Source organism: Delphinus delphis, chromosome 7, assembly GCF_949987515.2.
Source record: "Delphinus delphis chromosome 7, mDelDel1.2, whole genome shotgun sequence".
NCBI lineage: Eukaryota > Metazoa > Chordata > Mammalia > Artiodactyla > Delphinidae > Delphinus > Delphinus delphis.
The window spans coordinates 69,759,358-69,786,467 of NC_082689.1; the positions used below are offsets into that span (position 1 = coordinate 69,759,358).

The window sequence follows — 27,110 nt, forward strand, 5'->3', positions numbered from 1 at the left end:
GTTAGGATAAAAAAAAAAAAAACTATTAATTCCAATGCTGCAGGAATAAAAGTAGCAGCTGAACTGTGACATTCCACCTCAATTAGGTTGAAAGTCTAGCAAATACATCACCACAACTGGAGCTTTTGAAGAAATCAACATGTGTTTTAACTTTGGAGGACCAGTAATTGTCTTATCTCTGAAAAGGTCAATGCTACAGGGAAATTGTGAGAATTTTAAGATGACCTATATACTGTAATATAACTCTACAGTATTCATTTGTTAAATGGTTCTTGCTCTTAAACGTGAAGACTAATGGCTTTTTAAAGTGTGCTAAAATAGGTACTACAATTCTACCTTTCATTTAGTTATAAACTTTAGAGATTGTACGTGTTTTTACATGATGCATATATTACACAGTCTTAGAGGATGTGACATTAACTTTTTGTGTCAGATGTTACTGAATCCAAGTCAACTTCTGCTATACAGAAATGTCTACTATACATTTAAAACAGGAATAATTTAGTGTGGTGGCAGATGCTTTATCAAGTATAGTACTTTCAAGAAACTTCCTAACCTATGTACATCCTGCTACTTTTCAGGTTTCTATTCCATGGGCTATTTATAAAGTCCTAAAATTATTTTCTGACATTTTTACTAGGTGCTACTGTTATATACACGGTGTGCCCTTTTGTCCTCCTAAGAAAGGATAATTCGGAACCTTGAATGGCTTTCTTTATTTTATTTGTCTAACTAATCTTCTTCTATTTTTCACCTTTCCAAGCTAGTCTAGTCTTTTAAATCTCTCCTCATACAGTGACTCTACTGTGCCCCTAATTTTTCCTCCATTGTTCTGTAGACACATTTTGCTATGTCAGTATGAAATGAGGTCACCTAAACCTTTACAGTTTTCAAAGTGAGGGTATATAACCCCATTACGGCTTTTCTCTACTCCTGGGAATTTTCCTTTTCTTTCCTTTGAAACACAAGAGCTATCATTGTCATAAATATCCATCATTTACTCAGAGTTCATCGGATACCTTCCTAAGTGGTAGAACAAGAATGCACTGCTTGGAAGATGAAAAAGAATTTTAATCTACTAAAGTAATACCTCTATGGTTAGTAAGTTTCACATCTTAAATCTGAATCCCAAATTCCCAGAAACTCTGAATAGATTACAGGGTGTAAATAGAAAAATGCAGCCTTGATCATACAGTCAGAGGCCACCTTAATGCGCCCAGTTCATCCTTCCCCTTTTTTAATAAAAGTTGGTATGTATCAGAAGTCTCAGTAGCCCTCCAACAGGATGAACAGACACTTCTCTCTATAACCTGAATTGGTAACTAGCTACCTGCTTCAAATCTGTTCTTCCACAGATTCAGGAAGAGGCACTCAAACACTGAATCCCCTTCCAGTCAGCTGAGCTCTAATAAAATGAGGCCTCTCCTGACTAAACTATTCCATATTTTTGGAATATCTTAACCACAATCAAAACACAAAGTGATGTAAACTGCTATGTTTTAAGGCCAAAGGTCCATAGAAGAAACATTCTACAAACCCAGTTGCCACAGCACCTGAACTTTTCATCAATTTAACTTGGCTAAGGCATTCAGTGTTTGGACGAGGAGGCATATTAACAGCATCTGAAATAATTATAGCATCAAACAAAGGGCAGCAGTCACGTAGGAAATGGGGCCCTACCTAGATATGTTTTGCTATAGGAACAGGATCAGAGTAAAAGGCTGTCTATATACAGGAAGCGCATTTGATGGAGGGAGAAGGAAAGAAAACAAGGTCCCCTGGAGGAATTGGTAGGAACCTAATGTTCTGTAGACAATATTCTTTTTTCAATTTGCCCATGGACAGTCTTATCTCTATAACATAGAGATAAATAATAAACAACAAAATTCAGTTTGTATTGTGGTAAAGTTGTTAGTTTTTAGGTACAGCTGAATGAAAGACAAGTTCAGGTAATCAAATTAAATTTGTACTTTTGATTCAGATTCAACCACAGTACCGTGATGCTACTACCAATGATTCTTAAGACTCTATGTATGTGAAGTATACTGTGCCTAAGATTGAATCTTATAGTACATTAGATACAGCAGGTAGTATCCTAATGACGGCACTTACATGTACTCTGAGGGCCTACTCAGTCAAGCATAAGGCAGGCCTTGAAAACTTTGCTCTTTTTAAGTACGATCACACTCATATACAGGATCCCACAGTCTAATGCAATCTTTGAGAAAAGCCTAATACTTTATCACTTTTCACCAAAATTGAAAGAAAGGATTTATATGGTGATATAGACCAGGGTAGTCAGAGATGAGGAGCATGCCTAAAAGAAAACATAGAAATTTGAGAGGAAGGAGGAAAGGACTGAATAATTTTTAAAGCACTTTTTGCCCTCCTCCACAAACAAGAAGAAACAATAGTTTTGTCGATTACACTTTAGTTTCTAGAAAAAACTCTCAGAGGAAACTATATTTACACCTTTTTTCCCACAAATAAATGGCTTAAGAAAAGTGCAAAAGATGCTCTTATACTTTGTACCTGGTTGGGATTGGGACTTCAGCCAGTCCTTGAAGCAGTACAGCTGGAGACAACCTGACAAACGCAACTACAGTTCGATCCAAAAACTCCAATTCCCCAACTAAGATGTTTGAAGCTTCAGCACCTGGAGGAATCTTCTTCATAAAATGCAGATCAACCTGAGATCATCACAAAGTAAAAAAAGGTAAATCAAAATTGGAAAAATTTGTTAAATCATATCCTAGCACAGTATTTCACACATGGTAACCCATCAATAAATATAGTTTAAATAAATATTGCTTATATAAATATAATTTAAATAAATTTAAAAATAGTTAAACATCTTACTTGCTCTTTAAAAAAAAACTTTTTTCTTTTACCTCGTATTTTTCTAATTTGTCATTAATACGTTGAATACTCTAGCTTCTCTATTCAATATTTTGAAAAGATTCTTTTTCAGCATGAGTAATTTTGAAATTTTCAGGGAGAAAGGAGTATGTGTTCAATTAAATGAATATACTTTAATCTTAATTTAACTAGCATTTGTCAATAGATTTAAATATTTGCATAGTACATTATCTTAATTTTGTGCACAATACATTTCAATGAATTAATATTCAAAATATGCCTATTTCAAAAGAAATATAATCATGATTCTCCTTATAGTATAAATTGTGACTTTAGTCTTCAACTTTATCTTCACTGTTCTATATCCTTCACATTCTCTACTTGGCTTGATCAATCTTCAATTTTATTTTCTCATCAGAGAATTTAGATATGGCAGAGCAAAGGAAACAAGAATAAAAATATTAACATTTGGAGCTGCTGAAGAGCCATTGTTGAATTTCTGATATGAAATGTCTGTGACTGAAATGAATGCACACAAAACAAAAGTATCATTAACAAAAAAGAAATGCTTGGAGTAAAGGGTGAAGTCTGAAAATGAATGTAAAATATTCTTAAGCATAAATATCAATTTTCATACAGAGAGCCTCAGTGAAAACCAAGCAGTGATTTTAAAGTCAATTTTACAAGGCCTATTTCTTGTTTCTAATTCATTTGAGTTGCTTTTAATGGAAACCTGTTTGCAGGGAGAATGATAGCTTAACTGCTGTAATAATTGTTTTTATGCTCTCATGTTAATGAAATGGGGACCAAAGATCAAAGTGGGAAGAGGAGAGACAGAGACAGAGAGAAGGAAACGAAGGAGAAGGAGAAAGAAGGAGAGAGAGGGGGCTGAGGGGACGAGGGAGAGGAAAATTAACAGGAGGAAGAAGAGGAGAGAGGGAGAGAGAGAAGAGCTCTGGCAAATACCATGAGGCCAACAAGACCTTTTTTTCGGTCAGATATTTCTTCTGCAAATTTAATGATTTGAGAATATTTTTTCCCAGCAGTTTAAAATGAAAGAAAAATTAAAACTTTTAGGAGGAATACCTTAGGATGTCCATAGCCAGACTTTAGTGACTACATTAAATTTGTTGTTTTCTGAAATCAAGACCACAGCACAGCTATTTATAGGTTTGTTTGAAGGTTTATAACTACTTAATTTTCTGTAAGATAAGGGAGCCACAAAACATGAAACCCATTATATGAAGTATACATTTTATCAAAAGGATTAAATATAAAAATAATCCACAGTACTTCACTAAAAATATCAAATAGAAGCAATGTTCTATTTAAAGAAAAAGATTATAAATTCCAAAGTTTTTAACCTAAAAATTTGCTTCCAAATACAAATTTGTAAGCTCGTAATACTTATACACTATTAGCCCTGTGAGAAAAACATAATAAAGACTTATGGAGATAAGTCTCTCAGAGCCTAAAAAAGTAAACTATTAAGTTTTCCCCCCCAATAGAAATAACAATTATACAATGTTAATACACTGGAACAAAATTTAAAATGAGAAAATAGCTTATTAAGAAAATATATAATTGATAATCAGTGTGAGTCATATTGGTAACACTGGTCATAACTCTAATGAGAAGTTTCAGTTCAACCTGGAAAACTTTCTGTGAATTCATTTATTTCTTGACAAATGCCATAGCCTTAACTATTAGCGTCTGTACCTCAGGCAGGTGGCAATTATACACATGACTGCTTTAAGATTCAATTTAATTAAATCAAGGAGTACCAGTATGCTAAAATAGCTTAATTTTATAAAAGAAAATACATGGTCCTTACATATTATTTTTTGCATTATACAATACCTAATATATCATTGATTGATATCTGTTACTGAAAAAATGCATTAAATATACTGAATTTAATTTCAGGATTAGCAAATTTACCTTGATTTAAAATGTAATAAATTATAGTTAAATAATATATATCTAGAGTAGTCATTATATTATACTCATTACATTATATTATTCTTGGAGTAGTCATATATTTGGGGGTAATAGATTATATAACATATTATCTAATTATATTATTATATTATACAATTATATATTATATTATTCCTGGGATAGCCCTGTATATTTGTATTTGTGTTAACATACGATTCATAAAGAACCTTATTTGGCAACCTAACTTTTAATATAACAAAAGATCACATTTAAGGACCACAGTTTAACCTTTTATAAAACTACAAATATCAAAAACAGCTCTGAGGAATTAGGTTGACCTACAGCCTTAAGACAGTCTTCAGGTGGACTCAAATATGGAATAAACATAAGGAAATTTTTCTGGTCCTCTGAACAGAATCTTGAAGAAATCAAGCTATACTCTTATGGATCTGGATTTATACTCATGCTTCTGGGGTCTCCAGACCTTTATGCTAGAAGGAAAAGATGCTTTATTCTGGTTATTTGATACTTAAGTTGTGGATGAGAAACAATTATATCTCTAGGGAACAAGTTTAGACAGAAGATCATGGTGGAACTGCAAGTGTCTGGACAAGCTACACAGTGAGATGTGAAAGAAATACAGATGGGTCTTTAGGGAGAAAGCTTAAGTCTTAAGCTCATTATAGAAAGTACAAGAAAAGTAATAGACATTCCTTGGGGAGAAATGGTCTTGTGACACTAACCAACCAGTGATCTTGAGCAGCTCTCTTAATCTGGGATTCAGCTTTCTCACTTTCTAAATGAGATTTCTAAGGTTTCCTACAATGCTAGGATTTAATAATGCAACTCTTCACATTTCACATACTAAAGATTGATGCAGAAGAGAGTTCTTTCTACACAGAAAATAATGTGGAAGTTTCTTTAAGTCATTTGAAATAAAAGGAATTGTCAACATTTGGGAAATAATAAAATAGCCATCTTCTACCTGTCAGTTTAAAAACATAACACATCTGCTTTTCAAAAGCATTATAGGAATCAAAAAACCTGACAGTTCAGATCATGTTTTCAAACACTCCTTAAACGAATAAGTTTGATGGGCCTAACCACTGGAAGGGTTAAAAATATATAGTTTGAATGTAGACAGAACATAGGATCAAGTCACATGAAATGAAAAAGGACTTTTTTCCCTTAACATCTCAAAATTCTACTGGGGTTTGGAATCTACATAGTAAAACTTAAAATATTTAAATAAACAAAGTAATCTGTAGACTAACTGATAGATTCACTTGGATAAATTTACTACCAGACTGAAATCATTAGGCTCAAAAACCTTAACTCATGTACCTGCAAAATCTGGCACTAAAATTTGTTTCCATAATGATGCATTACATTAGCTCTTTTCAAGTCCTACTACTCTGTCCTTCCAGGTTATAAGGTAAGAAGTATTACTTTGTTTTTCAAAAAAAACCCCAAGAAGTCCAGAGTTGAAGGCTTAAATTATATTGAACCTCATAGGATTCACTCAACATGTACAGCCCAAACACTGTTCAAGGCACTGGAGATCCAGTGGGGGCCAAAACATATTAAATCCTGGTCTAGTGTTTACTTCTGACACTGCTGTTCCCACTGATATCAACAACAACAACAATAATAATAGTAGCCACATTTTATTGAACACCTGCTATAAGCCCAACACTCTGCCAGGCTCTCTCTCTCTATTCTCTCACTTAATCTTCCCCCCAAAATTATAAATAGATATTATTCTTATTTTACAAATGAGAAAGATGGAGTCAGAGAACTCCTCCAAGATTAGATAGCTTATAAATGCTAGAGTTAGGATCCCATGCTCCTTCTCAAAAGCATGTTCTTTGCAATGTGCCATGCTATGGACAGGAGACTAAGAAATATAGATGGTTGGCACTGAGTAGAGGGCTGTAGAAATTTAACTTTCTCATTAAAAACTGGAGCAGTCCAGTGATTTGAAATGCAATAAGGAAGAAAAGGATTAAAGAAAAGAAGCCCTATTTTTCACTCTTCTATAGTTCAAATTGTTCTAGGAGTGCTGAAAATAAGACTACTGTCTCCAATTGGCTATATTCATTTTCTTTCAAATGTACTGAAGCATTTTTGAAGGCTGCAAAACTAGGTCAGACAACTAAAAGCAAAATCATATTGAGATATAAAATTCAGTGTCACAGGGTTATATCCTTTAAAAAAAGGTAAAAGCTAATTATTTGAAAGGATGGGATTTATTATCACTGTTTTTGAGAATGTTCACTGTGCTCTTGTTATACTGTTAATGCCTGCACAAATAAGTAAGAAACTTCTTATGTCATTGCTTTTAAGATCCTATTTCAAATGAAGAACATCAGAAAATAAATGTATGGCAGTTTGCGACAATTTTATTCCAACTTGCAGATGAATGAAGATGTAATGCTTTAAAAAGATATTTTTTGGAGAGGAAATGGAATACATTTGAACTGGCTTAATATTTGAATCACATGCCTCCATACAGTGAGATGAGCTTTGAACCACTGTAGACACAGAGCCCGAGTGTGCCCTCACCTCTCTCTCTTGCTGGTGTGGAGGTCCTTTTTCATGCCTTTGTTTCATCCCACATGGACTAGCATGCCCCTTTTGTTGGCCTCCCAGCCCCTGCACGCATAATTAACAGACTTAAGCTGGTACACCATGCTCCCACAGAGACTCCACCAGGCACCAGAGGGAGAGCATGCACAGGACTGGACCTAGACCGTTTTGGCACTGGCAGAGGGATTCTGAAACAGCAGCAAGGAGCTGATCGCTATTAACCTTTTCAGAAGCTTGATGCAGGCAACTTCCTATACACTGCCTCCCATTCCCACCTCCTCCCACTGTTACAATCCTTGGGAGTGCTAAGGACCTTGTGAAAAACAAATTACTGGGAGTGATTACTGTTTCAGCCACTCAGATAAAGAAAGGTGTTGACTCTATTTTTGGTCAATATTAAAACTCTTCTTTCCTGATCAAGTGTTAGCTTGCCACTGCCTGCAATAGCACATATAGGATGTCAGGAATTTGCTGAGAAAAGCACATTATTTCCACATGCGTTATTTTCTTAGAATACATTCAAATAAATGATTTCATCTGAATTGTCTCCAATTAGATGGATCCCTCAACAGTCAGTCTTTATTATGTTTTTATTCAAAACTCTGCTCAGTCTTACTATGTTCTAGTGTTTCTTAATACTAATGCCTTTCTCTGAATCATGACAGTGAAGCCTTAAGTTACATGATTTGCTTTTCCACAAATAGAGGAAAAATTATTTTGAAAAAAAAAAACTAGCAAAATTTTAAACAATAAATTTCTGTTAAATTCTCTGTGAAGTCCAGTTATCTTTTTTACTGGAAGAGATGCATCACACCAAGTGGCTGAAACCTGAAGATTATGCATAAAACTTACACGTTTGGTTTTGTGAATAGGCAGAACATTACATGTGAACTTAAATGCTAACATTATCTGTAACAATATCAAGCTTTGGATAAGAAACAAAACAAATGTGCATGCAAAAAAAATTGTGTCAACACCTCTTAAAATGGTTGATAATTTCTAGTAATAACTCAGTCGCTTCCTTAAATGAGAGGGAGAAAAGCTTACCTTGCTAAAGTCAACAGTGCTGTTTTCCCTGCTCACATCATTCTTATTCTCAACACAGGCTGGAGCCGACTGAGGAGAAACAACCTGACCTGCTAAAAGAGATTGTTATTACAGAACACAAACAATTACTTACATAATTCTAGACATATTGCGTGAAATATGAATTAAACTAAACCAACATAGGTTTCTTAATGAAGTAAGCATGAAGGGTCAATATAAATAGATATATATAAATACAAATATTCTTATTTATCAGTTGCAGATAGAAACGGGAGAATTCAGTCAAGAAAATGTAAACTAATTCTCAGATTAAGACTCTATAACTAAATAGTTATTCTTTATGAAGAAAGAACAGCTACAAAAAGATTTTAATCTAATCATGGGTTTGAAACATCAGTGATTTCTAAATTTTATCCAGAACTATTGGGATATATATGTATATGCATATGTGTATATATGACAAGATAGACAACTCTTATGATTTAAGCTCAGACTGAAGAATTTTAAATGTAATGTTGTTTTCTTTTTGTTTGTTTGTTTTTGCGGTACGCAGGCCTCTCACTGTTGTGGACTCTCCCATTGCGGAGCACAGGCTCCGGACGCGCAGGCTCAGCAGCCATGGCTCACGGGCCCAGCCGCTCCGCGGCACGTAGGATCTTCCCAGACCGGGGCACGAACTCGTGTCCCCTGCATCGGCAGGCGGACTCTCAACCACTGTGCCACCAGGGAAGCCCAAATGTAATGTTGTTTTTTAAAGGGCGAATATTTATGTGAAAAGTACATAGCATATTTATAGCTTCTACTGCATCTGAAAAAACAAACCAAAGAGAAAAAATTCTTTGGCAACAACTTTTAGAGATTTCTATATGAGAGGTTTAGTTAGAAATACCTTTACCTCATATACTATGAATACTGTGAATATGATATTATGCTTCTCACTATTCAATTGTGTAAGCATACTGATATTGGTCTGCATGACAAGAGATCAATAAATTTGAATTGTATTTGTTTTCCATTAACACTAACAAGCAACTTAATTATTTTGTAGCCTTTTCCCCATTATAAGAAAGATTATGATATTAGTTAAGTAGACAGTACAGCTGAGAATGTGACAACAGCTAACCAAGGGTAATTACATTCCATTATTCACTAAATATGAAACAGTCTTTTCAATCACAACTTATATGAAATCTGTCCATATTTAGCAATTAAATTATAACAGTTAACGATGCTTGCTTAATTTCACATGTATCTCTCTTTTCCCTAACCTCTCTCCAACCTCACTTGTTACTTTTACTGTGATACAAGTAATGACAACCCAGCTTTGAAGCCTTGACCATATTTTATAACCATAACTCAGTGACTCAAAAATACTGCTCTTATTCTCATTTGTCTTAGATGGGAATATTTACTCTTCTCTCTGCCTAGCTCTTCCCTCTACCTGCCTAAATCCCAACTTTATTCCAAGTTTACCTTTAGTTTCATCTTCTCCAATTACTGAATTTCTCTAAACTGCTAGTGTATATACAAATACCTCTTCTTTAAATTCTTTAAATTCTCTTGAAATCCACTTATTCTTTGTTAACTAGAATTTAAGCGTGACTTAAAACACTGATAATTTACTTTCAAATATTACTATAATTTGGCTTTTTGAACTATTAAGCCTCTCAGGCAGGGGTCATTTATTAATAGGTACAATTTTTTTATGGTTTAAAATTGTTATATTGCCAGACAGTAATGGGCTTAAGATTCTTCTAAAATTTAAATATTTCATTGTTTTCACTAAACAAAGTAAAGCAATACATTTGGTGAAGATTTTTCAAATGATTTTAAAAGCAAATTCACCTTAAACCATGCACACAAATTCTTTTTTTTTTTTTTTAAGGATATTCTGCTCTTTTGTGACCTATAGGGGAAGTGTCTTACCCTAGACTATGAGAGGGAGTTCAGTTCAGTAGAATTGATCATTGACCCTACATGATACAACACTTCTATAAATGACATAGATTTAGAACATAAAAATCTGAGAGTAATACAATCCTAAACAATTTCTAAAGTGACACACCTATCAATATAAAGTATAATTTTATAAGTATATAAAAGTTATAATTTTTTAACATCTTTATTGGAGTATAATTGCAACACAAATTCTGATTACAGTGAATTCCAAAAAAATATATTAACTTTAGAGAAGTGACAGACTTAAGCTGCACCACTTATTTTCATTCTCCCATTTCTAACTGCAGCGTGCAGCTATGACTGTGAACTGTTCATTAGCAGCCATTTAATATCATTCTCAAAATAATAACTGTAGTTTTAAAAAAACCTTTTACATAATGCATTTGTGCTACTAACAGATGTCTTCAATCACCAGTTTCACATCATTTCTCCATATTTTCATGAGTTAGAACATTAGATATATTTAAACCTAAATTTACTGAATGTTCTGTAAAATTGAACAGTGAAATTCAAGGCATGGCTAAATTAAATAAACATATATCTGCTTTCTTATAATAACTTATTTCATGTGATATAAAACTACATGGAAGAACAATTATCTAACTCAATCAGCAAACATACAAAAATAGTCAACCCAGTACAAACTCATCAACTTTGAAGAGATTTCATTGGATAGAAAATATGCTGTAACTTAAGATTTGAAGAAATTGGATAGCCTATGTTTTCACATATATACTTTAAAAGCAGAATATTTCATAAATTACCTTCAGCTCATGAGATATGTTTAAAACATTGGCACTTGTATTTCCTCTTGTAAGTATTAATATATTTGAGATTTATTGTTCAATGCTATTCTTGTTCTGAAAATTTTACAAAATATTACCTCATAAAGTTGATAATCAGGAAGGGATTTGAAAAATATTTTCTATGACTATTTTAAGTGATACGGATAATGACCTAGTGGAGAGTATTTAACTAGCAGGAGACATATGAGATGACAGAAATTTCCCTGCTAGTTCTAGATTCTAGGTATGTGCATAGAATGTATGCTACTGCAGGAAAAAAGCGTAAAAACTACCAGCCTGTGACATAGGAATATAAACCACAAGTTTGATATCTCTTTTATTTCAGAGATAATAGCTAAATATTAGTAACTACATTTAATCTCATCAAAGTTTAAAAAGTACTCCAAATCTTATTTCTCAATGTGTATGTTAATTTGTTAAAATGAAACAACACATTAATGTGTATACTTTCAAGGCAGTAACTGAAAACCTGAAAAATGCATAGGTATTATTATTTAAAAATTAAACTGAGAGGTTTGGTTTGGGTTATTTTGAATAACTTGAAGCCTTTAAATAAAGCTTAAAATTTTATTTGCTTCATCTACCTACCTACCTATATACCTACCTACCTACCTACCTACCTATCCATCTAAAGCCTGCACATGAATTATAGTCTAACTACTGGAAATTTCATAAATTAAATAATTGTTATAATTCTGTTATCAACTATAATCTTTTTCTGTCTAAACACTTAGATTTCTTTAGTTTAGTCCAGTTATCACTGCCTTTCAGAAGAAGGTGATGGGCTTAGATTTCAAAATGACTTTCATTAACTCAAATACTATTACATAAGAAGAATCAGTAAATTTAGGTTTTGAAAGGGCATCTCTTATTTTCTCATTGATACCTAAAACAATACTAGTTCACAGAAGACAATTTTCAGGTACAGGACTTTACATTCAGCCAGAAAGTGAATATGTGTCCTAAAGGGATAACAAAGAATTTGCTAGGATTTTCCCCCCTCCAAGACAAAATAGTATAAAGTTAGGATTTAGAATTCCCATATATGTGTGGAAGTTTTATGAATGCTATTTTTTATGATAATTTTCCTCATCAATATGCCACAATGCTTTTGAACATACATATTTTTGCCTATTTCTTTATATTGCCTTCACTATGCCCACTCATCACTGTCCGTACTAATATATTCTATAAGTAAATGTCATCACAATTTTTAATCACATCTGTTAATATCTAAATAACTTTGAGAAATTGAGATGATTATCCAAAAAGAGACATTTATTAACTTAAAACTTTATTATATTCAGGGTAAATTATTCAAAAATGAATGAAAATTGGACACTATTATTATTAATTGAGATATGTTCATGACTATATGAATGTAAACATTTGAGAAACCTAACATCATCCTTATATATTTACCATATATTTTAATTTTTCCAACCTTTTAAACTCAAAGAGTTCACCATCTTAAATCCAAAATTCCAATATTTGTTATACATCTTATCAATTAAAGTGCATATTATATAGTATTCATATCAGCAACTGCTTGAGTTAATTTTCCTTTGAGTCATGAATTCATTTTTTCCTCTGGACCTCCATGTAGGGATCATATATAAGTTAGATATAAAGTTATTATAGGCCATGTACTTTTCCAAGGCAAATCATAAAAGATTTGGGCAAGCACAGGAGAAAACTGAAAGTAATTCAAGCAACCTCTAACTAGAAAATGGAAGCTCTGCTTTTCTGCTTGTTACACAAAAAATTTTTCACCAAGTCCACTGCAAAACTGGCAGAGTCATTTTCCTCATCATAAAGTTGTGGGGAGAGCATGAGACTATGTCAGAATTACTGTTTTCTACTTTAAGTAGTGTCAGTATCATTAAAGCATCTCAGTATTGAAAGACAACCATAAATATGTTCTCAAAAAATGTATTAAAATTACATTAATTCAAGTCCTTACTTACAGTTTTCTTCCTCTTTAAATAAATTACATATATAAGTATTATAAAACAGCAGCTTTTAAATTTCTATTTAGCCAAATTCAAATCAATAGGAGAATAAGATACCACTGAAGCATATCAGTATTTGCTACTGCTTAATCCACTGAAAATCATGTGTAATAGAAGGAAACTGGGATGAAGACATGAAGGTACATTACTATTAACCTAGAGACCAAGCTGGTTTACACTACCTCAGAAACCTTCAACGCATTTAGAGTACCCAAAGGGTAGGAGATGAGGGAGGTACAGAGATGAGATGAGCCTGTTAGAGACAGACACAAGACAGAGCAAAATAAAGAAATATAAAAATGAATGACAAAGTTACATACATGTGTAACAATACATTTATTCATGGGAATAGAAAACAAGAAGAAAGAAAGGCTAAATATTTAGAAAATGTCGATTAGGTCAGCTATACTTCAAAAACATGAAAGTATGCACACAATTAAAGTTGGAGAAAAACTGGTATGCCTGAAAATAATTAATGTAAGATAAGAAATAACCAATTTAAACACATCATACTAGAAATATTTTTGCTGTTAAGACTTAGTCTTGAGATTCCAAAACTCAGTAGCAACAATACAGTCTCTCAACAGACCCACCAGCTGTGTCAACAATGTCATCCTGATTTTTTTTTGGAACAATGGAAAACACCTTTATTATATAATGTTTAATTCTATCATCTACATGAGTTTTTAAATGTTTTCTTTCAAGTAATTCTAAGAATTATTATTTGAGCTTTATTTTCTTCAAGATAAAACATTATAAGGAATACTTTTTTAAACTCTTGATATCTTATTTATGAGACCACAGTATTTAAAAAATAAGACAGCATATAAATATCTAAACACACATAAAACATTGTACATCTGAAAATAAAAAAGTACCGCATTTGTAAAAAGACACAATTATAAACCCATAAAACTGATTTTCAAAAGCCATAAATAAAAATCATTCACAATACAGAAGTGTACATTACTTTAAGGGCTAAAATCTATGCAGGCCTAAAGAGTCAAGTCATCCCATCCTTCCAAATCTAAATGTTCTCCAGTAACCTGTAGTTTTGAAAGTAAGTCAGACACCTTCTGCTCTGTAACTCCTTTTAAGATCCTAAATAAAAGGGACAACTGGAAAGTACTCAGAATAGGTGAGAGAAAAGATATGTGAAGGAAAAGAAATAGAGTTAGAATTATTACTAAAGGAAACAGTGGAATGAAGACACCCTACACCTAAGGAAACTGAGTCTTAAGTTATTTTTTTAATGTAAAGGTTATCAAAAGTATAATAATATTTTAGAGTAGATTTGTAAGCCAAAGTCTCAAATACAATTGAATATATGACCTAAATGATGAATACAAATACTGGTATACCTTGCTTTCTAGATCACTAAAAACAAAAGTCTTATTTTTATTTTAGAAAGTCCTTCTAGTTTCAAGAAATTATTCAAATATTCTTGATATATTTAAGTAGTTTCCACAACATCCTTTTCAGAGTTCTAATGTTAAAGAAGATATGATTTTTCTATTATTTTTTTGCTGTTCCTTTGCCAAATGTAGCTATCACTTTTTATTGAAACATCAGAATCAGACACTTAATTCTCACAGTTTTGATGCTTAATGAAACGTGAAAGTTAAACACAGCATGGTGGCATTAAAAATGCCTGGTGAATCCATCACATCCGGCATCTTAGCCCTTAAGAGAACGTGCAGTACACCAAGAAAAAAATTATACAAAGTAGTTAAGCTAGCGTATTTGGAGGAGCGATTGACGAATTATCACAAAGCACTAAAAATGTAATGAACAAAATAGTGCAGATGGAGGAGAGAAGCAAGAAAATCACTATCTTGTAAATCTAATCTATAAAATGGGAAAGAACCCCATTTGGTCTTCAGATTGAAATATCTGAATGCTTAACCCTTGGGACTACTACCAAGGTAGCATGTTCAAGGAACAGGTCAACTAAGGAAGTAGAAACTTTATTCTATATGACTCTTTTAGAATTCTGTATATAAGCATCAGTTTGTTTTCTGAGGGAATTTCAATTGTTTCATTTCTAAAGTAAAAGGTATATTAAACAAGAGGGGGTTTATTTCCATCCTTATGCTTGGCAAGGAAAATGTTTTCTGTTTTCAAGTCTCTAGAAGATACTCACTCTATTTAATTCCTAATCTATAATCTTAATTTTTAAAACAGGTCAGTTTTTGCCTGATATACTTTACTGAAGAGTTTCTTTTTTTAATAATGGGAATATTATTTTTACCATTTTGGATGTATTGAAATCCTTCTGTATCTCTCTGTACTACTGCACAAAAAGATTAAATCTCTACTGCATTTTTTGAAGCAGAATGTCAAATCTATATTTACAGCTATGAATTTTGATTTGTTTGTTTATCTAGAGTTTATCAGTTGTTAGAGTTCATGAGTAGATTGAGAACCTTAGTAATAAAGGTCTTTCACACTTCTTTTCACTTCTGGGTAGGAGATTTATTTCTGAATTGGTGAAGTCTATTCACATTTTCAGAATTCTTAACACACATAATTATGCAAAGTGTTTGAGGAAGCAAAACAGAGTCACAAGGAGGTGTTATAAGCCTAGGCTTAGGAAACCACTTCTACAACAATACTTAATTGGATATATGAATCTTATTAGAAATGTTTCCAAGTTTTTATTACCTTAATGTATGCCTCAAAAGGATCTGTATGTGTTCAGATAAAGGCTGATTGTACAGATGGTGACAGAATCATTTCAGAACTACTCATATTCTAGTTTTCAGAAAAACTAAGCAATTGCCTGAATAGGACAAAAAGTAGGCTCTCAGAAAAACTCTGGGGACTTCCCTGGTAGCGCAGTGGTTAAGAATCTGTCTGCCAATGCAGGGGACACGGGTTCAAGCCTTGGTCCGGGAAGATCCCACATGCCGCAGAGCAGCTAAGCCCCTGCACCACAACTACTGAGCCTGCGCTCTAGAGCCCGCAAGCCACAACTACTGAGCCCTTGTGCCATGACTACTGAGGCCCGCGTGCCTAGAGGCCATGCTCTGCAACAAGAGAAGCCACCGCAATGAGAAGCACATGCACCACAAGGAAGAGTAGCCCCCACTCATGGCAACTAGAGAAAGCCCGCGTGCAGCAACGAAGGCCCAGTGCGGCCAAAAATAAATTAAATAAATAAATTAAAAAAAGAAAAAACTCTGTATGTATATGTATCTATATGTGGACTTTACGATTTAAAGCTATAATTCTGTCACCTCTTCTTATGTTTAATGAAAGTTTAGAGCTGTAACAAGCAGTGTGTCCAGGTCTACATGACATTAAAAAAAACAATTCATCCAGTGAATTCAGTACCCTCTTCCCTCCAAAAACATAATGCAATAAAACCATTTGATAGTAAACGTTATCCCCAGTGAAGTTTGAGATATACAGCTAGTTCACAACCCAAAATCCTTGCATCTTTGAATAAACACATAACATTCTCATAGACATATATTTTATGGTCTGATTTCCAGTAAAGGTAAATGAAATAAAGGCAGAAGTTTATTTTTATAAAATGTGCTTGCATTCATAGAGATTTAGTTAATGAGAATATTTTAATAAGGTCTTTAGAATCACATAGACATAAGTCCATAGTCAAAATTCATAAATATCTTAATCTGTTTTCTTAATTTCATCATATCAAATATATGCTAGTATTGTAAGCATAATAAAAGTACTATATTTATAGTAAGTTTCAGAATATAAAAGCTTCCTTTTATCATTTTCATATATAACATATTTTAAAGCAAATTGTGATTTAGAATATGAATATATTTTAAATACATGATGTAATTCAAAGCAAGTTATAAATCCTCAAAATATCCAGTGGGATCTACAAATACAAGTTGGTATATACCATAAAGCACTCATAACACTTTTATTGAACTTAATATATACACAACTACAGAGTCTTCAATATAACAATGATTTACACATTCAGTCATTGAAGGGTTTTTTAAAAAATCAAATGAGTATTTCAAAAATTATTTAGAACTAGTTCTGTGTTCTGAGACAACAGTACATCTAACCATCTTTATTTATTTATTAAAGTATTTATTCTACGTGTGCATATTTGATTCAGTAGTATGAAAACTGGTAAAAATTCCCATATAAAGCAGAATCTGAAAAAAAACTCATTTTCATGCATTTGTATATAAAGCATCTCTGAAGCTTTTGAAAATAGGAGTGAAATTACATAAAGTCCATGCTGTCAATACACATGCTTAGTCTATTTGTGGAAATCGGAGTCTTTCTAGTAAAACATTTGAAATTACTTTTCATTAATTTGTATCTTTTAAAACTGGGAACTTTTATAGCTAGCGGAAGTGTAACCAATTCATGTCATCCTCATGATAACTTCATTTTCCTTCACAAGACTGATGGAAAGGATGAGTGATAAGAGATTTCTAAGCAACTTCCTTAATGTAAAAGATGAAGGGTCAAATGGATGCAAAGAGAGAACAAAATACAGAAGAAAGGATAAAACAATTAGAAACACTGTTTTTGCTTCATGATTGCCAAGGAGTAAGTCATGAATGACTGCTAGAAAACAATGGTTGTTTTCTATCAATTCCTATCAATGGTTGTTTACTATCAAATGATAATGGCTCATCTATGTTGGTGAGCCAAGATGGTAAGTGCGGAGGCTCTTATTGATGATGTAGTACTGCAAAGAGCGATGAGCCCATGAACTAGAAATCAGGCTTAATATATGTAGAGACACAAGTAATGCACTAGCTGCTCTTTTCAACTGTAATCTAGAAAGGGATTTGTTGACCATGAGCAACATGAAGCCAATATCTTTTTTTCCACAATCACTAAATGTTGATCATTATTCATTTTAACTAAAAGACCTTACGTCAAAGCATTGCATTACATTCTCAAGCTATGAGACAAAGACTAGAGCCTTATTTGTGATGCAATTGACATTCAGTTTATGTTTACTACATTTGAGTGTATAACTTCTTATTAGATAAAATTTTCCTTGCATTCTTTCATGAGCCTTTCAGGAAACTTTAAATCTTTGTTAATAAAATTTCTACAGTTTGATGCCTGATAATAAAACAATACATGAATATGAAAAGAAACAATTCTACCACAACAATCTGAATTTCAATAGATCATTTTCAAGTAAGACATATTTTAAAGGACTTTGATATTTCAGACAACTATAATAAACGATAAGAATATAATAAAGAAATATTTACCATTTTTATCCATGGAATTTGGTTCTGATTGTTTCTTGCCAATATCAGCAAAGGAACGAACAATGGGAATCCTATTGGTGAGTTTTTTCTGATTCTGGTGGTGATGCTGTTTCATCAGTGCCTCGTGGACCCTGTGGCGTACATCATCATTGAGCTGACCTGAGCTCACTTGTTGATCAAGGACCATATCTGAAGAGTGAAGGTAGAAAGAAAATGAGCACAGCTTTCCTGTAATGTTCCAGTAGTGAACCACTGAGTCCAAATATGCATACCCTAGATAATATTATTCCTCTTAAAATAGGAATGAATTCCTTTAAAAAATCTCTAAGTATGGTCTTAGAAACAGAAGTTTGTCTTTCTTTGTAGAAATGCTACACAAGAAAGATTTGGGAAAATAAACCATTCATTTTTAAATATGTAATGATCTTATGGAGTTTTATTTTTCAAACAGGAATAGTTGTATCGAGAACAAAGTGCTTTATGTTCTCCATTATTCACACTGACGAGAGGGAATAGTATCAGGAGTAATATAAATATGATTAGCATGTTTAAAATTAAAAAGCCTCATACATATATTTTAATATGGTTTTCCTCCCTTTTTCTAGTAGAGAATAATTTCCATGTTTCTTCCTTAAGTCCATCGGTTAAAATCTGATGCAAGGAGGCTTAGGCAACTACCCAGCTGGTTGCATTTGGAGAGTAAACAATTCTTTCACATTAATATAAAGTCAGTCCTCTCAAACCTTCCTTGATAATGTGTTTATATTTTAGAAAACCTTCTATACCCATAAAACAAAGAATAAAAGGTGAGATTTCAGAAGGCTATAACTAAGCAGATTGATATTTACCATATGTGTCAGAAATGCCTAGAAAATGAGTAGATGAGTTCTTGGTAATACAAAGATCACCTCAATAAACCTCAGTGTAATTAATCTGCGTTCATATGATCAAATATTAACTCTATTTGATTTTCTGAGGTGCTAACTCCTTATGCAAAACAGATTACAATGCATTGTCTCCCGCTGCCCCACTGAGTACACTGAAGATTTGAAAATTAGCAGAATCCTCCTTTCCAAATAATGTTTTCCTTCAGTGTGAAAAGGAAACGACTGGAGAAACAGACTTGGATCACTGTCCCACATTCCAGCTGTGTGACCTTGTAAAGTTGAAGAGTCGCAGTGTCCTTATTTCTAAGACAGAGGTAATAGCTATCTCATAACAGCATTGTTGCCAGGACATAAGGCACCTAATGCACTGATTGGAATATTGAGGCCCTCAGTAAATATTTCCCAGTACAAGATTTTCTTTGCGATTTCCTTTAAGTAGGTTATGGGCTCATGGTTTAAATTTTTTGCTGGTTTTAAATCATTTATCTGTATTTTATAATAGTGTATCCAGCAGAGGCAAAGTTGGATTTATCAATAACAGAAAACCCAAATCAAACTATCTAAAACAATAAATTTCACTGGCTTACATAACAGAAAAATCAAAGTTAGGTTGGATTTAACTCCATTTCTCTGTGATTTTGTCAGCTTCCCCCTCCTCGAGGTGTGAGCTTTAACCTCAGGCTATTTTCCTTATGGTCACAAGGTGGCTGCCAGCAGCAACAAGGAGATACACATCTTTGTTCATATCAGAGACTCTTTGCCTTTTTGTGACTTTTTCTTGAAAGAAAAGTCCTTTTTCCCCTACCCAGGAACAATTCTAAGCTCAACTGACATAGTCCTGTCTATGCTGAGCCAATCAACTGACAAAGAAGATGGGCTCCCCAGTTGGCTTAGACTAATCAAGAACTGCCCTCCACTGTGGACTCATTTCCCTAAACCAGAGGTAGACAAACCTTTTCTGTAATGGGCCAGATAATAAATATTTTAGGCTTTGCAGGCCATACAATCTCTGTCACAACTACTCAACTCCATTTTTATAGCATGAAAGTAGCCATAGACAACACGTACACAAATTACCATAATTGTGTTTCAATAAAACTTTTTTATGGACACTAAAATTAGAATTTCATATAATTTTCATGTTGCAAAATATTGATTTTCTTTTTATTATTTTTCAGTCATATAAAATATAATAACCATTCTTAGCTCACATGCCTAACAAAATCAGGCAGTGGCCATATTTGCATATAGAGCATAATTTGCCAACTTTGTTCTATCACTTGGCTGTTTACAATGGAAAGAGGTAGAATGAATGTCTGGGAGTCAGCCATAATGCCCACTATAATTACCTCCAAAGTCTCTTCCAGTTCTGAAAATGTATGATAGTGTAGAATATTTAAACTTATATCTCAGTTTTTTTGAGATCAGTAGTTATAAAACCCTTGGATTAGTTTGAAATAAAGGAAATGATAAATTGTCAACATACATGACTTTACACTGCAACCCTGCTAAGATGGAAAAATGTATATAAAATATGCATTATATACTTCATGATAGGAGTTGTAAAGTAGATTATTCAGACACCAAAAGGATACCATCATGCAGCAGTTTCATCTGTAAACCATGATATGTATCCCCAGTTCAATATTCTAATCAGAATAAAAATTAATCATGTAATAAAACATGCACATGGTTATAGTTTTTCATTCTTATCAAAGCACAATCTTTCCAGGCCTAAGCACTACGAAAAATAAGTCACTAGCTTCAAAGTTTTTCAGAGATAACGTCTTTGTATAAAACAGTTACATAAGATAAATAGAAAAGAACACTCATCTGCTCATTAGTCGCGGAAATACATAGCAAACTCCTCTAAGGTATAACATGACCAAGCAATGTCTTAATGAACTGGAAGAGTTAATCAACTTGCTTAAGAATATAACTTATGCTAAGGTGAAATTTAAGTATCAAAGCGAGTGTGATTCACTAATCACTTACACTGTGCTCTTCACCACTATAATATATATTAGTATTAACCTTGAAAAGTAAGAAAGGATAATGGGCCATAATGGCTTTAGGCCCAGAGTCAAGACCAACAATCTCAGCAGGCTATGATGCCTAAATAATACAGTCCAGCCTGCCAAAGCTCAATGCCAGGATCTGGATGATAAGAGAAGAAGCAAGAAGAAAAGGGATAAATTGGTCACAGTCTTCTAGCACTAAACAGCCTCCAGAAAAACTAGCAGTATTTGTGTAGAAAAACCTCAGAAAGTGAAAAAATACTTTTCATCTTAATCAGGCAATTATTTTGTCATGATCAATCCATTTGACTATTGAACGAAAGCCTCTAGAGACCATGAGATTTTACAGACTCTATATAAATCTCCGCTTCTTTAAAGATGATCGTATAATTGCTTTGTCTTAAAAATCCATTGTCTTCAAAGATGCTGGGGGAGAAGTGGGCAATAGGGGGTTCTAAATTTTACAGTTTGGTTGACAGTACTAACAGGAATGTATGTAATAAAAATGTAAATTACCGTAAGAAAACTTACTTTCCAGACCAAGGATGGTAATAGCATAGGCATTAAAATATATATATATGGCTATTAACATACTCCCAAATCTGCAGATTATATTCGGTGGAGCAAACTGTGGATTTTTCCTTTGATGAAAGATTTTAAACAGCAAGAGTTGTTTTAATGAGTTGAGAACTATGATTGTTAATCTGTCCATGGTACTAACTTTGGTTTGGTTTTAATATCTTACCCTCATTGACAGCAATAGGTTAAAGTAGACACACTACAGAGGTAATATTTCCATTATTAATCTTTACGGTGCTGAATTTAAAAGAGATTAACATAAACCGTAAAATTTCCTATAATTTATATGAATATAATTGAGAAGCATTTTTAATACAATTATACATATACATATCAGAATAAATCAGGATAAGAAAATATATCTGGAGAATTTTGGATTTGAAAAGTTAAGTAATATTTTGAAGGAAGAAGTTTATATTTATTCTGAGTTCCTTAAAGCATTGGGAAATAGACACTTTTAAATTAACTTTATCCAAAAGAAAATCCTACTTTAATTACACCAGAAATTCTTGACAGACCTGCCAGATACAAATGGGATTTTCTCCTGCTAAGTCTGCAAAAATCTCTTTAAAGAATTATTTAAGAGTCTATTAAAAACATATCAGAACATTGATATAAAAATCCTTGACCATTCTAAAACAATATCTGGGTCATATTCCTCTACTAGGAAATGTCTAGAAAACATTAAGCTGCAGAGCCTGTGCATTTGCAAAGGACGAGGGCTTAGAGCCCTTAAAGATAAACTATTATATCTAGCTTTTGCAAAACAGAAACTAGCGACTAATACATTAGCAACTGCCTAACATATAGAAAAGTATGATAAATAAGAGGTGAAGAAAAAGTTCCAAATCTTAAAGTTAATCACTATGGTCCCAAATTATCATGAAATAGAAAAAAACAAAATTTATGATTATAGATTAATCAAAAGAAATTATTCCCATCTCTGCAAGTGTTACCTGTAATGTATCACTTTCTATTTATCTGTTTATAAAATGTAGGAAATAGTCTCTTCCCTACCTCATAAGGTTTCTGTGATAATAAAATATAGTAATGGATGTGAAAATACAAAGTTAGAGGTCTTCAAAATGTAAAACATTTACTACAAACTTCGTAATACAGCTAAATTGTCACAAAGTAAAAATATCAATAAGTAAACAATAAAAATAATTACAAGCTATCAGAGAAAATTTATTAATGAGATTTTATTGAGGGCAGAAATAAATACCTTTGGATTAAATACACCAAATTAAAATTACTCAAAGAGAGAGAATCTCTTCTCATTAATGATTGAAAAGGAACCTAAGGAAACAACGATCAACTCAGGTACTTGTAATCCTATTTTTCTACGTGGTGTTAACTCTAAACTACTGACCTTTTCTGAATGGCAGTTTACACTGTTGTACACTGAAAATGGGACATTAAAAAAGCTGGTCTACTTTGGAGGCAGAAAAATACAGACTAATTAGAGGAGAAGAAAGAATACTAAAAACCTATTTGGGATATTGAGACTTCCACTGAAGTACTTTCATTTGTAAGAATAGACTTAGAAAATGTAATTTGCTTTAAAAAGCTAGATTCAACAGAGCTAACAACCTTTACATATTCTACAGAGTTGAGCTTGGGGAAGAGGGCAGGTTTAGGGAAAGGAAGCATAAGTTTAGACAACAAAACCAAGCTAAGGTGATAAACAACAGAGTTTTAGTCAAATTATAACAGGAGAATATTTCCTGGTAGAAATAAATTCCTAAAGAAAGCATTAGAAATTACACGTTTTAAGAAATTTAAAGCCTGGTAAAACTATGAAGAGAATTTTCTGAGGCTAATTTTGCCTGGTTGAGGAATTTGACAGCTTCATTACATACAGCCAATCCAAAACTCATTTGAATTAATCCATTTTCAAAGGTAATGCCATCACTGACATAAGTAGCAGAAATAAACTCCTTATTTTGGGCAAGACCTTTAACCTTCTGAGTCACTTTATTTATGAAGGATAACAATAATAATACTAAGCCCCAAGTTTGTTTTGAATATCAAAAAGATAGTTGTAGAATTACTAAAAAGAGCTTCCTAAACTGCAAAGTACTAGGAAGAACCCAGCCATTTCATTCATAATTAAAACATAAAAATTTTTATTGGGTATCAGCAATACTCCATAATGTAAAGCTAGGAAATTGAATTGGAAGGCTACTATACCAGCGTTCTCAGGAAGTTTGCTAATTTCCATGTTAGTCATTTCTTTAAGTCTTGATTTAGTGTGACCTGTTACTGTATCCTGTGTTCTTCCAAAAAGTATACTGTATTTAACTTTATATCGTCGTTTAGGCTCTCGTTCTGTATTTTAAAGGGTAATCTCTTTATAAGTGTTGTATGAAACTGAGGGGAGGAAAGCTCATCTTTCCTGTTTTTTTGTGTGTGTGTATTTTTGTTTGTGCTTAATATTGTGAGCCAAAATATCTCTCCATGCTTACTTTTTTTTTTCACACATATTGCAATGTATGTATGCCTGTCAGCACCAACAGCCAAATAAATAATTTTAAAGGAATTAACAACAACCATTTCAAGCCATCTCTTTCTTCAGACAGTAGTTGTAGTGTAATAGAAGGAACATGGAGCTTAGAGTCAGAGACCCTTAAATGGAACTGGAACCATGAAAGTTTCAGAATTTCTATTTTCTTATTGAAATATGGGAATGCACTTACTTTATGAGGTTATTCTGAAGATTAAATTAGATACATTATTTTTCTAATACAATATTTTCTCGTTTATGTGATCCAAAAACACACAGAGTGTTTTGGGTTTTTTCCCCATCTCTACAATATAATTAAGACACTGAAGTCTCTCTGAAGTCTTTCTACTCCACAAATAAATTCCACATGGAACTGCTTTTATGTTTTTCTGAACTAGGAATTTTTAAAACTGCCTGAGTCCTAGCTCTGTTTTTATTTTTAAAAATCTCCATTAACCATTTCGTTTATACCCTTTCAAAACTCATTTCCGTGTTTTTTTTTGTATTATTTTGTTTTTGCTAAAATGTTTGTCTTCCAGCTGAAAAGATATAGGAGTTCTTTGCTTTTATTTGCAGAGTAACAGTAAGATGCTTCCTAAATATAACTGCTTGTGTGATATAGCCATAATAGACTTCTAGTACAAATCATTCATCCCAGACACAAGCCATAGTGTTAATTATAAACCAATCTAAACTGCATCACTTGGCCTCCTCTGGAATTCAAGATTGTTAATTCAGTTTAAAATAAATGGCCATACCTTTCTGTTCTATTCTAAGCTAACATTTTTCCTAATTACTGAAACTTTTTCATTTGCCTTTTTCATGTATTTGAATATTGAAAAAAATCAATCTCTAGCTTTATGGATTTTTCCTTCAATTTTCTAATGGTGACAGTCTAATTACATATGATGGTGAAAAACAATATATGCTAAATGGAAACCAAGAGATTCTTGTTCTAGACTTGCCACTGGCATGTTAGACCATATTTCTCTGAGATTCAACTTCTTTTATCTTAAATGAGGTGATAAAACAAAGTTATTTTTGAGGTCTCATACACTGATCACGAGAATTAATTTCCTAAAGGTCACACGTGTATAGAATTATAAGAAAAAGGGAATTAAAAAAATCAGCTGTACCCATAAGTGTGAAATAGACTAAGGAGACAAAAGGATGTACCTGCAATTTCTTCTAAAGTGTTGGCATGCATGTCCAGCAACACAGTTCCATTCAGAATACAACTTCTCAACTCAAACAAGCTGTGCAGTGATAGAGTAGCCACATAAGGCTTGCTCCACCTTTCCCCTCCATCTTCCACATCTTCTTCAAACTTCAACCACCTATACAAATAAATATTAGAATTTTTTAAAATTTGTAACACGTTCTTATTTCACTACTACCCTGCTATAAAATTATTCTTAAAACAAAGCACATTAAAAGAAGGCCATTCCAAGATGAAAAAAAAGAAAGGGGGGTGAATTTTAGCCATAAGTATAAAAAAAATGATTTTACTACCATAAAGACACTGATATTTACGGCAAAAATATTTCCATAGAACATGCATTGCATTCACTTTAAGAGATCTCCCTTCAGGCATTAAATTACCTAATTTTGAATTTTTCCCAAGTTACAAATAAATATTATTATCAGCACATTGAATATTACATTGTAGATGAATGAACCTTTATCCCAACAATAAAAGGTAGAAGTATAAAGCTATTCCCATTACTTCTTGGTTTCAAGGATTTCAGAAGTATGTAAAAGTCAGCCCAAGTCATCTGGTTTATTTCATTTTAATTCCATTTAACAAACATTCTTTCTGTCATTGAAAGATATGTTTAAAACAAACAAAAACTCAGTTTTTTTAATTAATCTTTCTAGCACTGAAAAAATATATCAATATAAATGTTTAGTCAGTGGTCACAGGGAATCTGTTGTAGAACTAATAAAAAGAGTACACTACGTGGAAAGATAACGGTGGTTAAAAAATGCAAAAGAAAATGAAAGAGTACTCATTTTTCTTTTAGTGGGAGGTCTTAAAACAATATTTGAATCTCTTGACAATTTTGCCCTTTGATTTTTAGGGAAGCTAGTATAATTTGGGGACTATTCTGTAGGAAAAACACTTATTAGGCCTGTTTGAATGAAATCTAGTGATCGTAGTCACTTCCTAGGGACTAAATCTATGAGAACTGAGCTCAGCCCCCATTCCCTGAGTGTTCCTGCCAGGGCCAGAGAATAGAAGAACCTTGATAACACGGTGCCAAATGGGAGACCACTGCCTTCTTGGAGTGAAATGAGTAGTAATATCTGAGATTGTTTCTAACTAAGATAAATGGAAGGGATAAAGAGAAATCGATGATTTTACTGCTCTGGCACTAGCACTAAATCTCTTATTCTTTTAGGGACTTGCTTTTTAATCTTAGTAGATAACCATATTAATTCCACCATTTCTAATGAAGCCTAGCCTAAATGCCTCTCCTCTCTCCATCCCCCACCATTTTCCTCATATTTTCTCTCCTTGTCACTTTTGCGCTAACTTCCTCTCTCCATGCAATATCACTCAAATTTCCTATCTATATGATATTTTATTGCTGTTTTGTGTAATCAAATGATCCAACTCCAACTCCAACAGAGGACATCTTGTATAGTTAAGAACCAGTGTATCGGCCAGCTAAA

The 27,110-nt window shown here is 32.9% G+C and overlaps 1 protein-coding gene across 3 annotated transcripts in view; it reads right to left on the reverse strand.

Annotated features, from left to right (window-relative positions):
• The window catches only part of SLC4A10 (solute carrier family 4 member 10), a 317,528-nt gene that overhangs the window by 114,550 nt on the left and 175,868 nt on the right, over positions 1-27,110 (reverse strand). The window contains exons 5-9 of one of the 3 annotated variants that reach the window (XM_060016683.1): positions 25,611-25,771; positions 18,445-18,633; positions 8,437-8,528; positions 7,366-7,455; positions 2,533-2,690 (exon numbers count right to left, since the gene is read on the reverse strand). In XM_060016683.1, the coding sequence (XP_059872666.1) occupies positions 2,533-2,690; positions 7,366-7,455; positions 8,437-8,528; positions 18,445-18,633; positions 25,611-25,771 (690 nt within the window). The remainder of the gene's footprint in view (positions 1-2,532; positions 2,691-7,365; positions 7,456-8,436; positions 8,529-18,444; positions 18,634-25,610; positions 25,772-27,110) is intronic. The other 2 variants (XM_060016684.1, XM_060016685.1) reach the window with 2 other exon arrangements.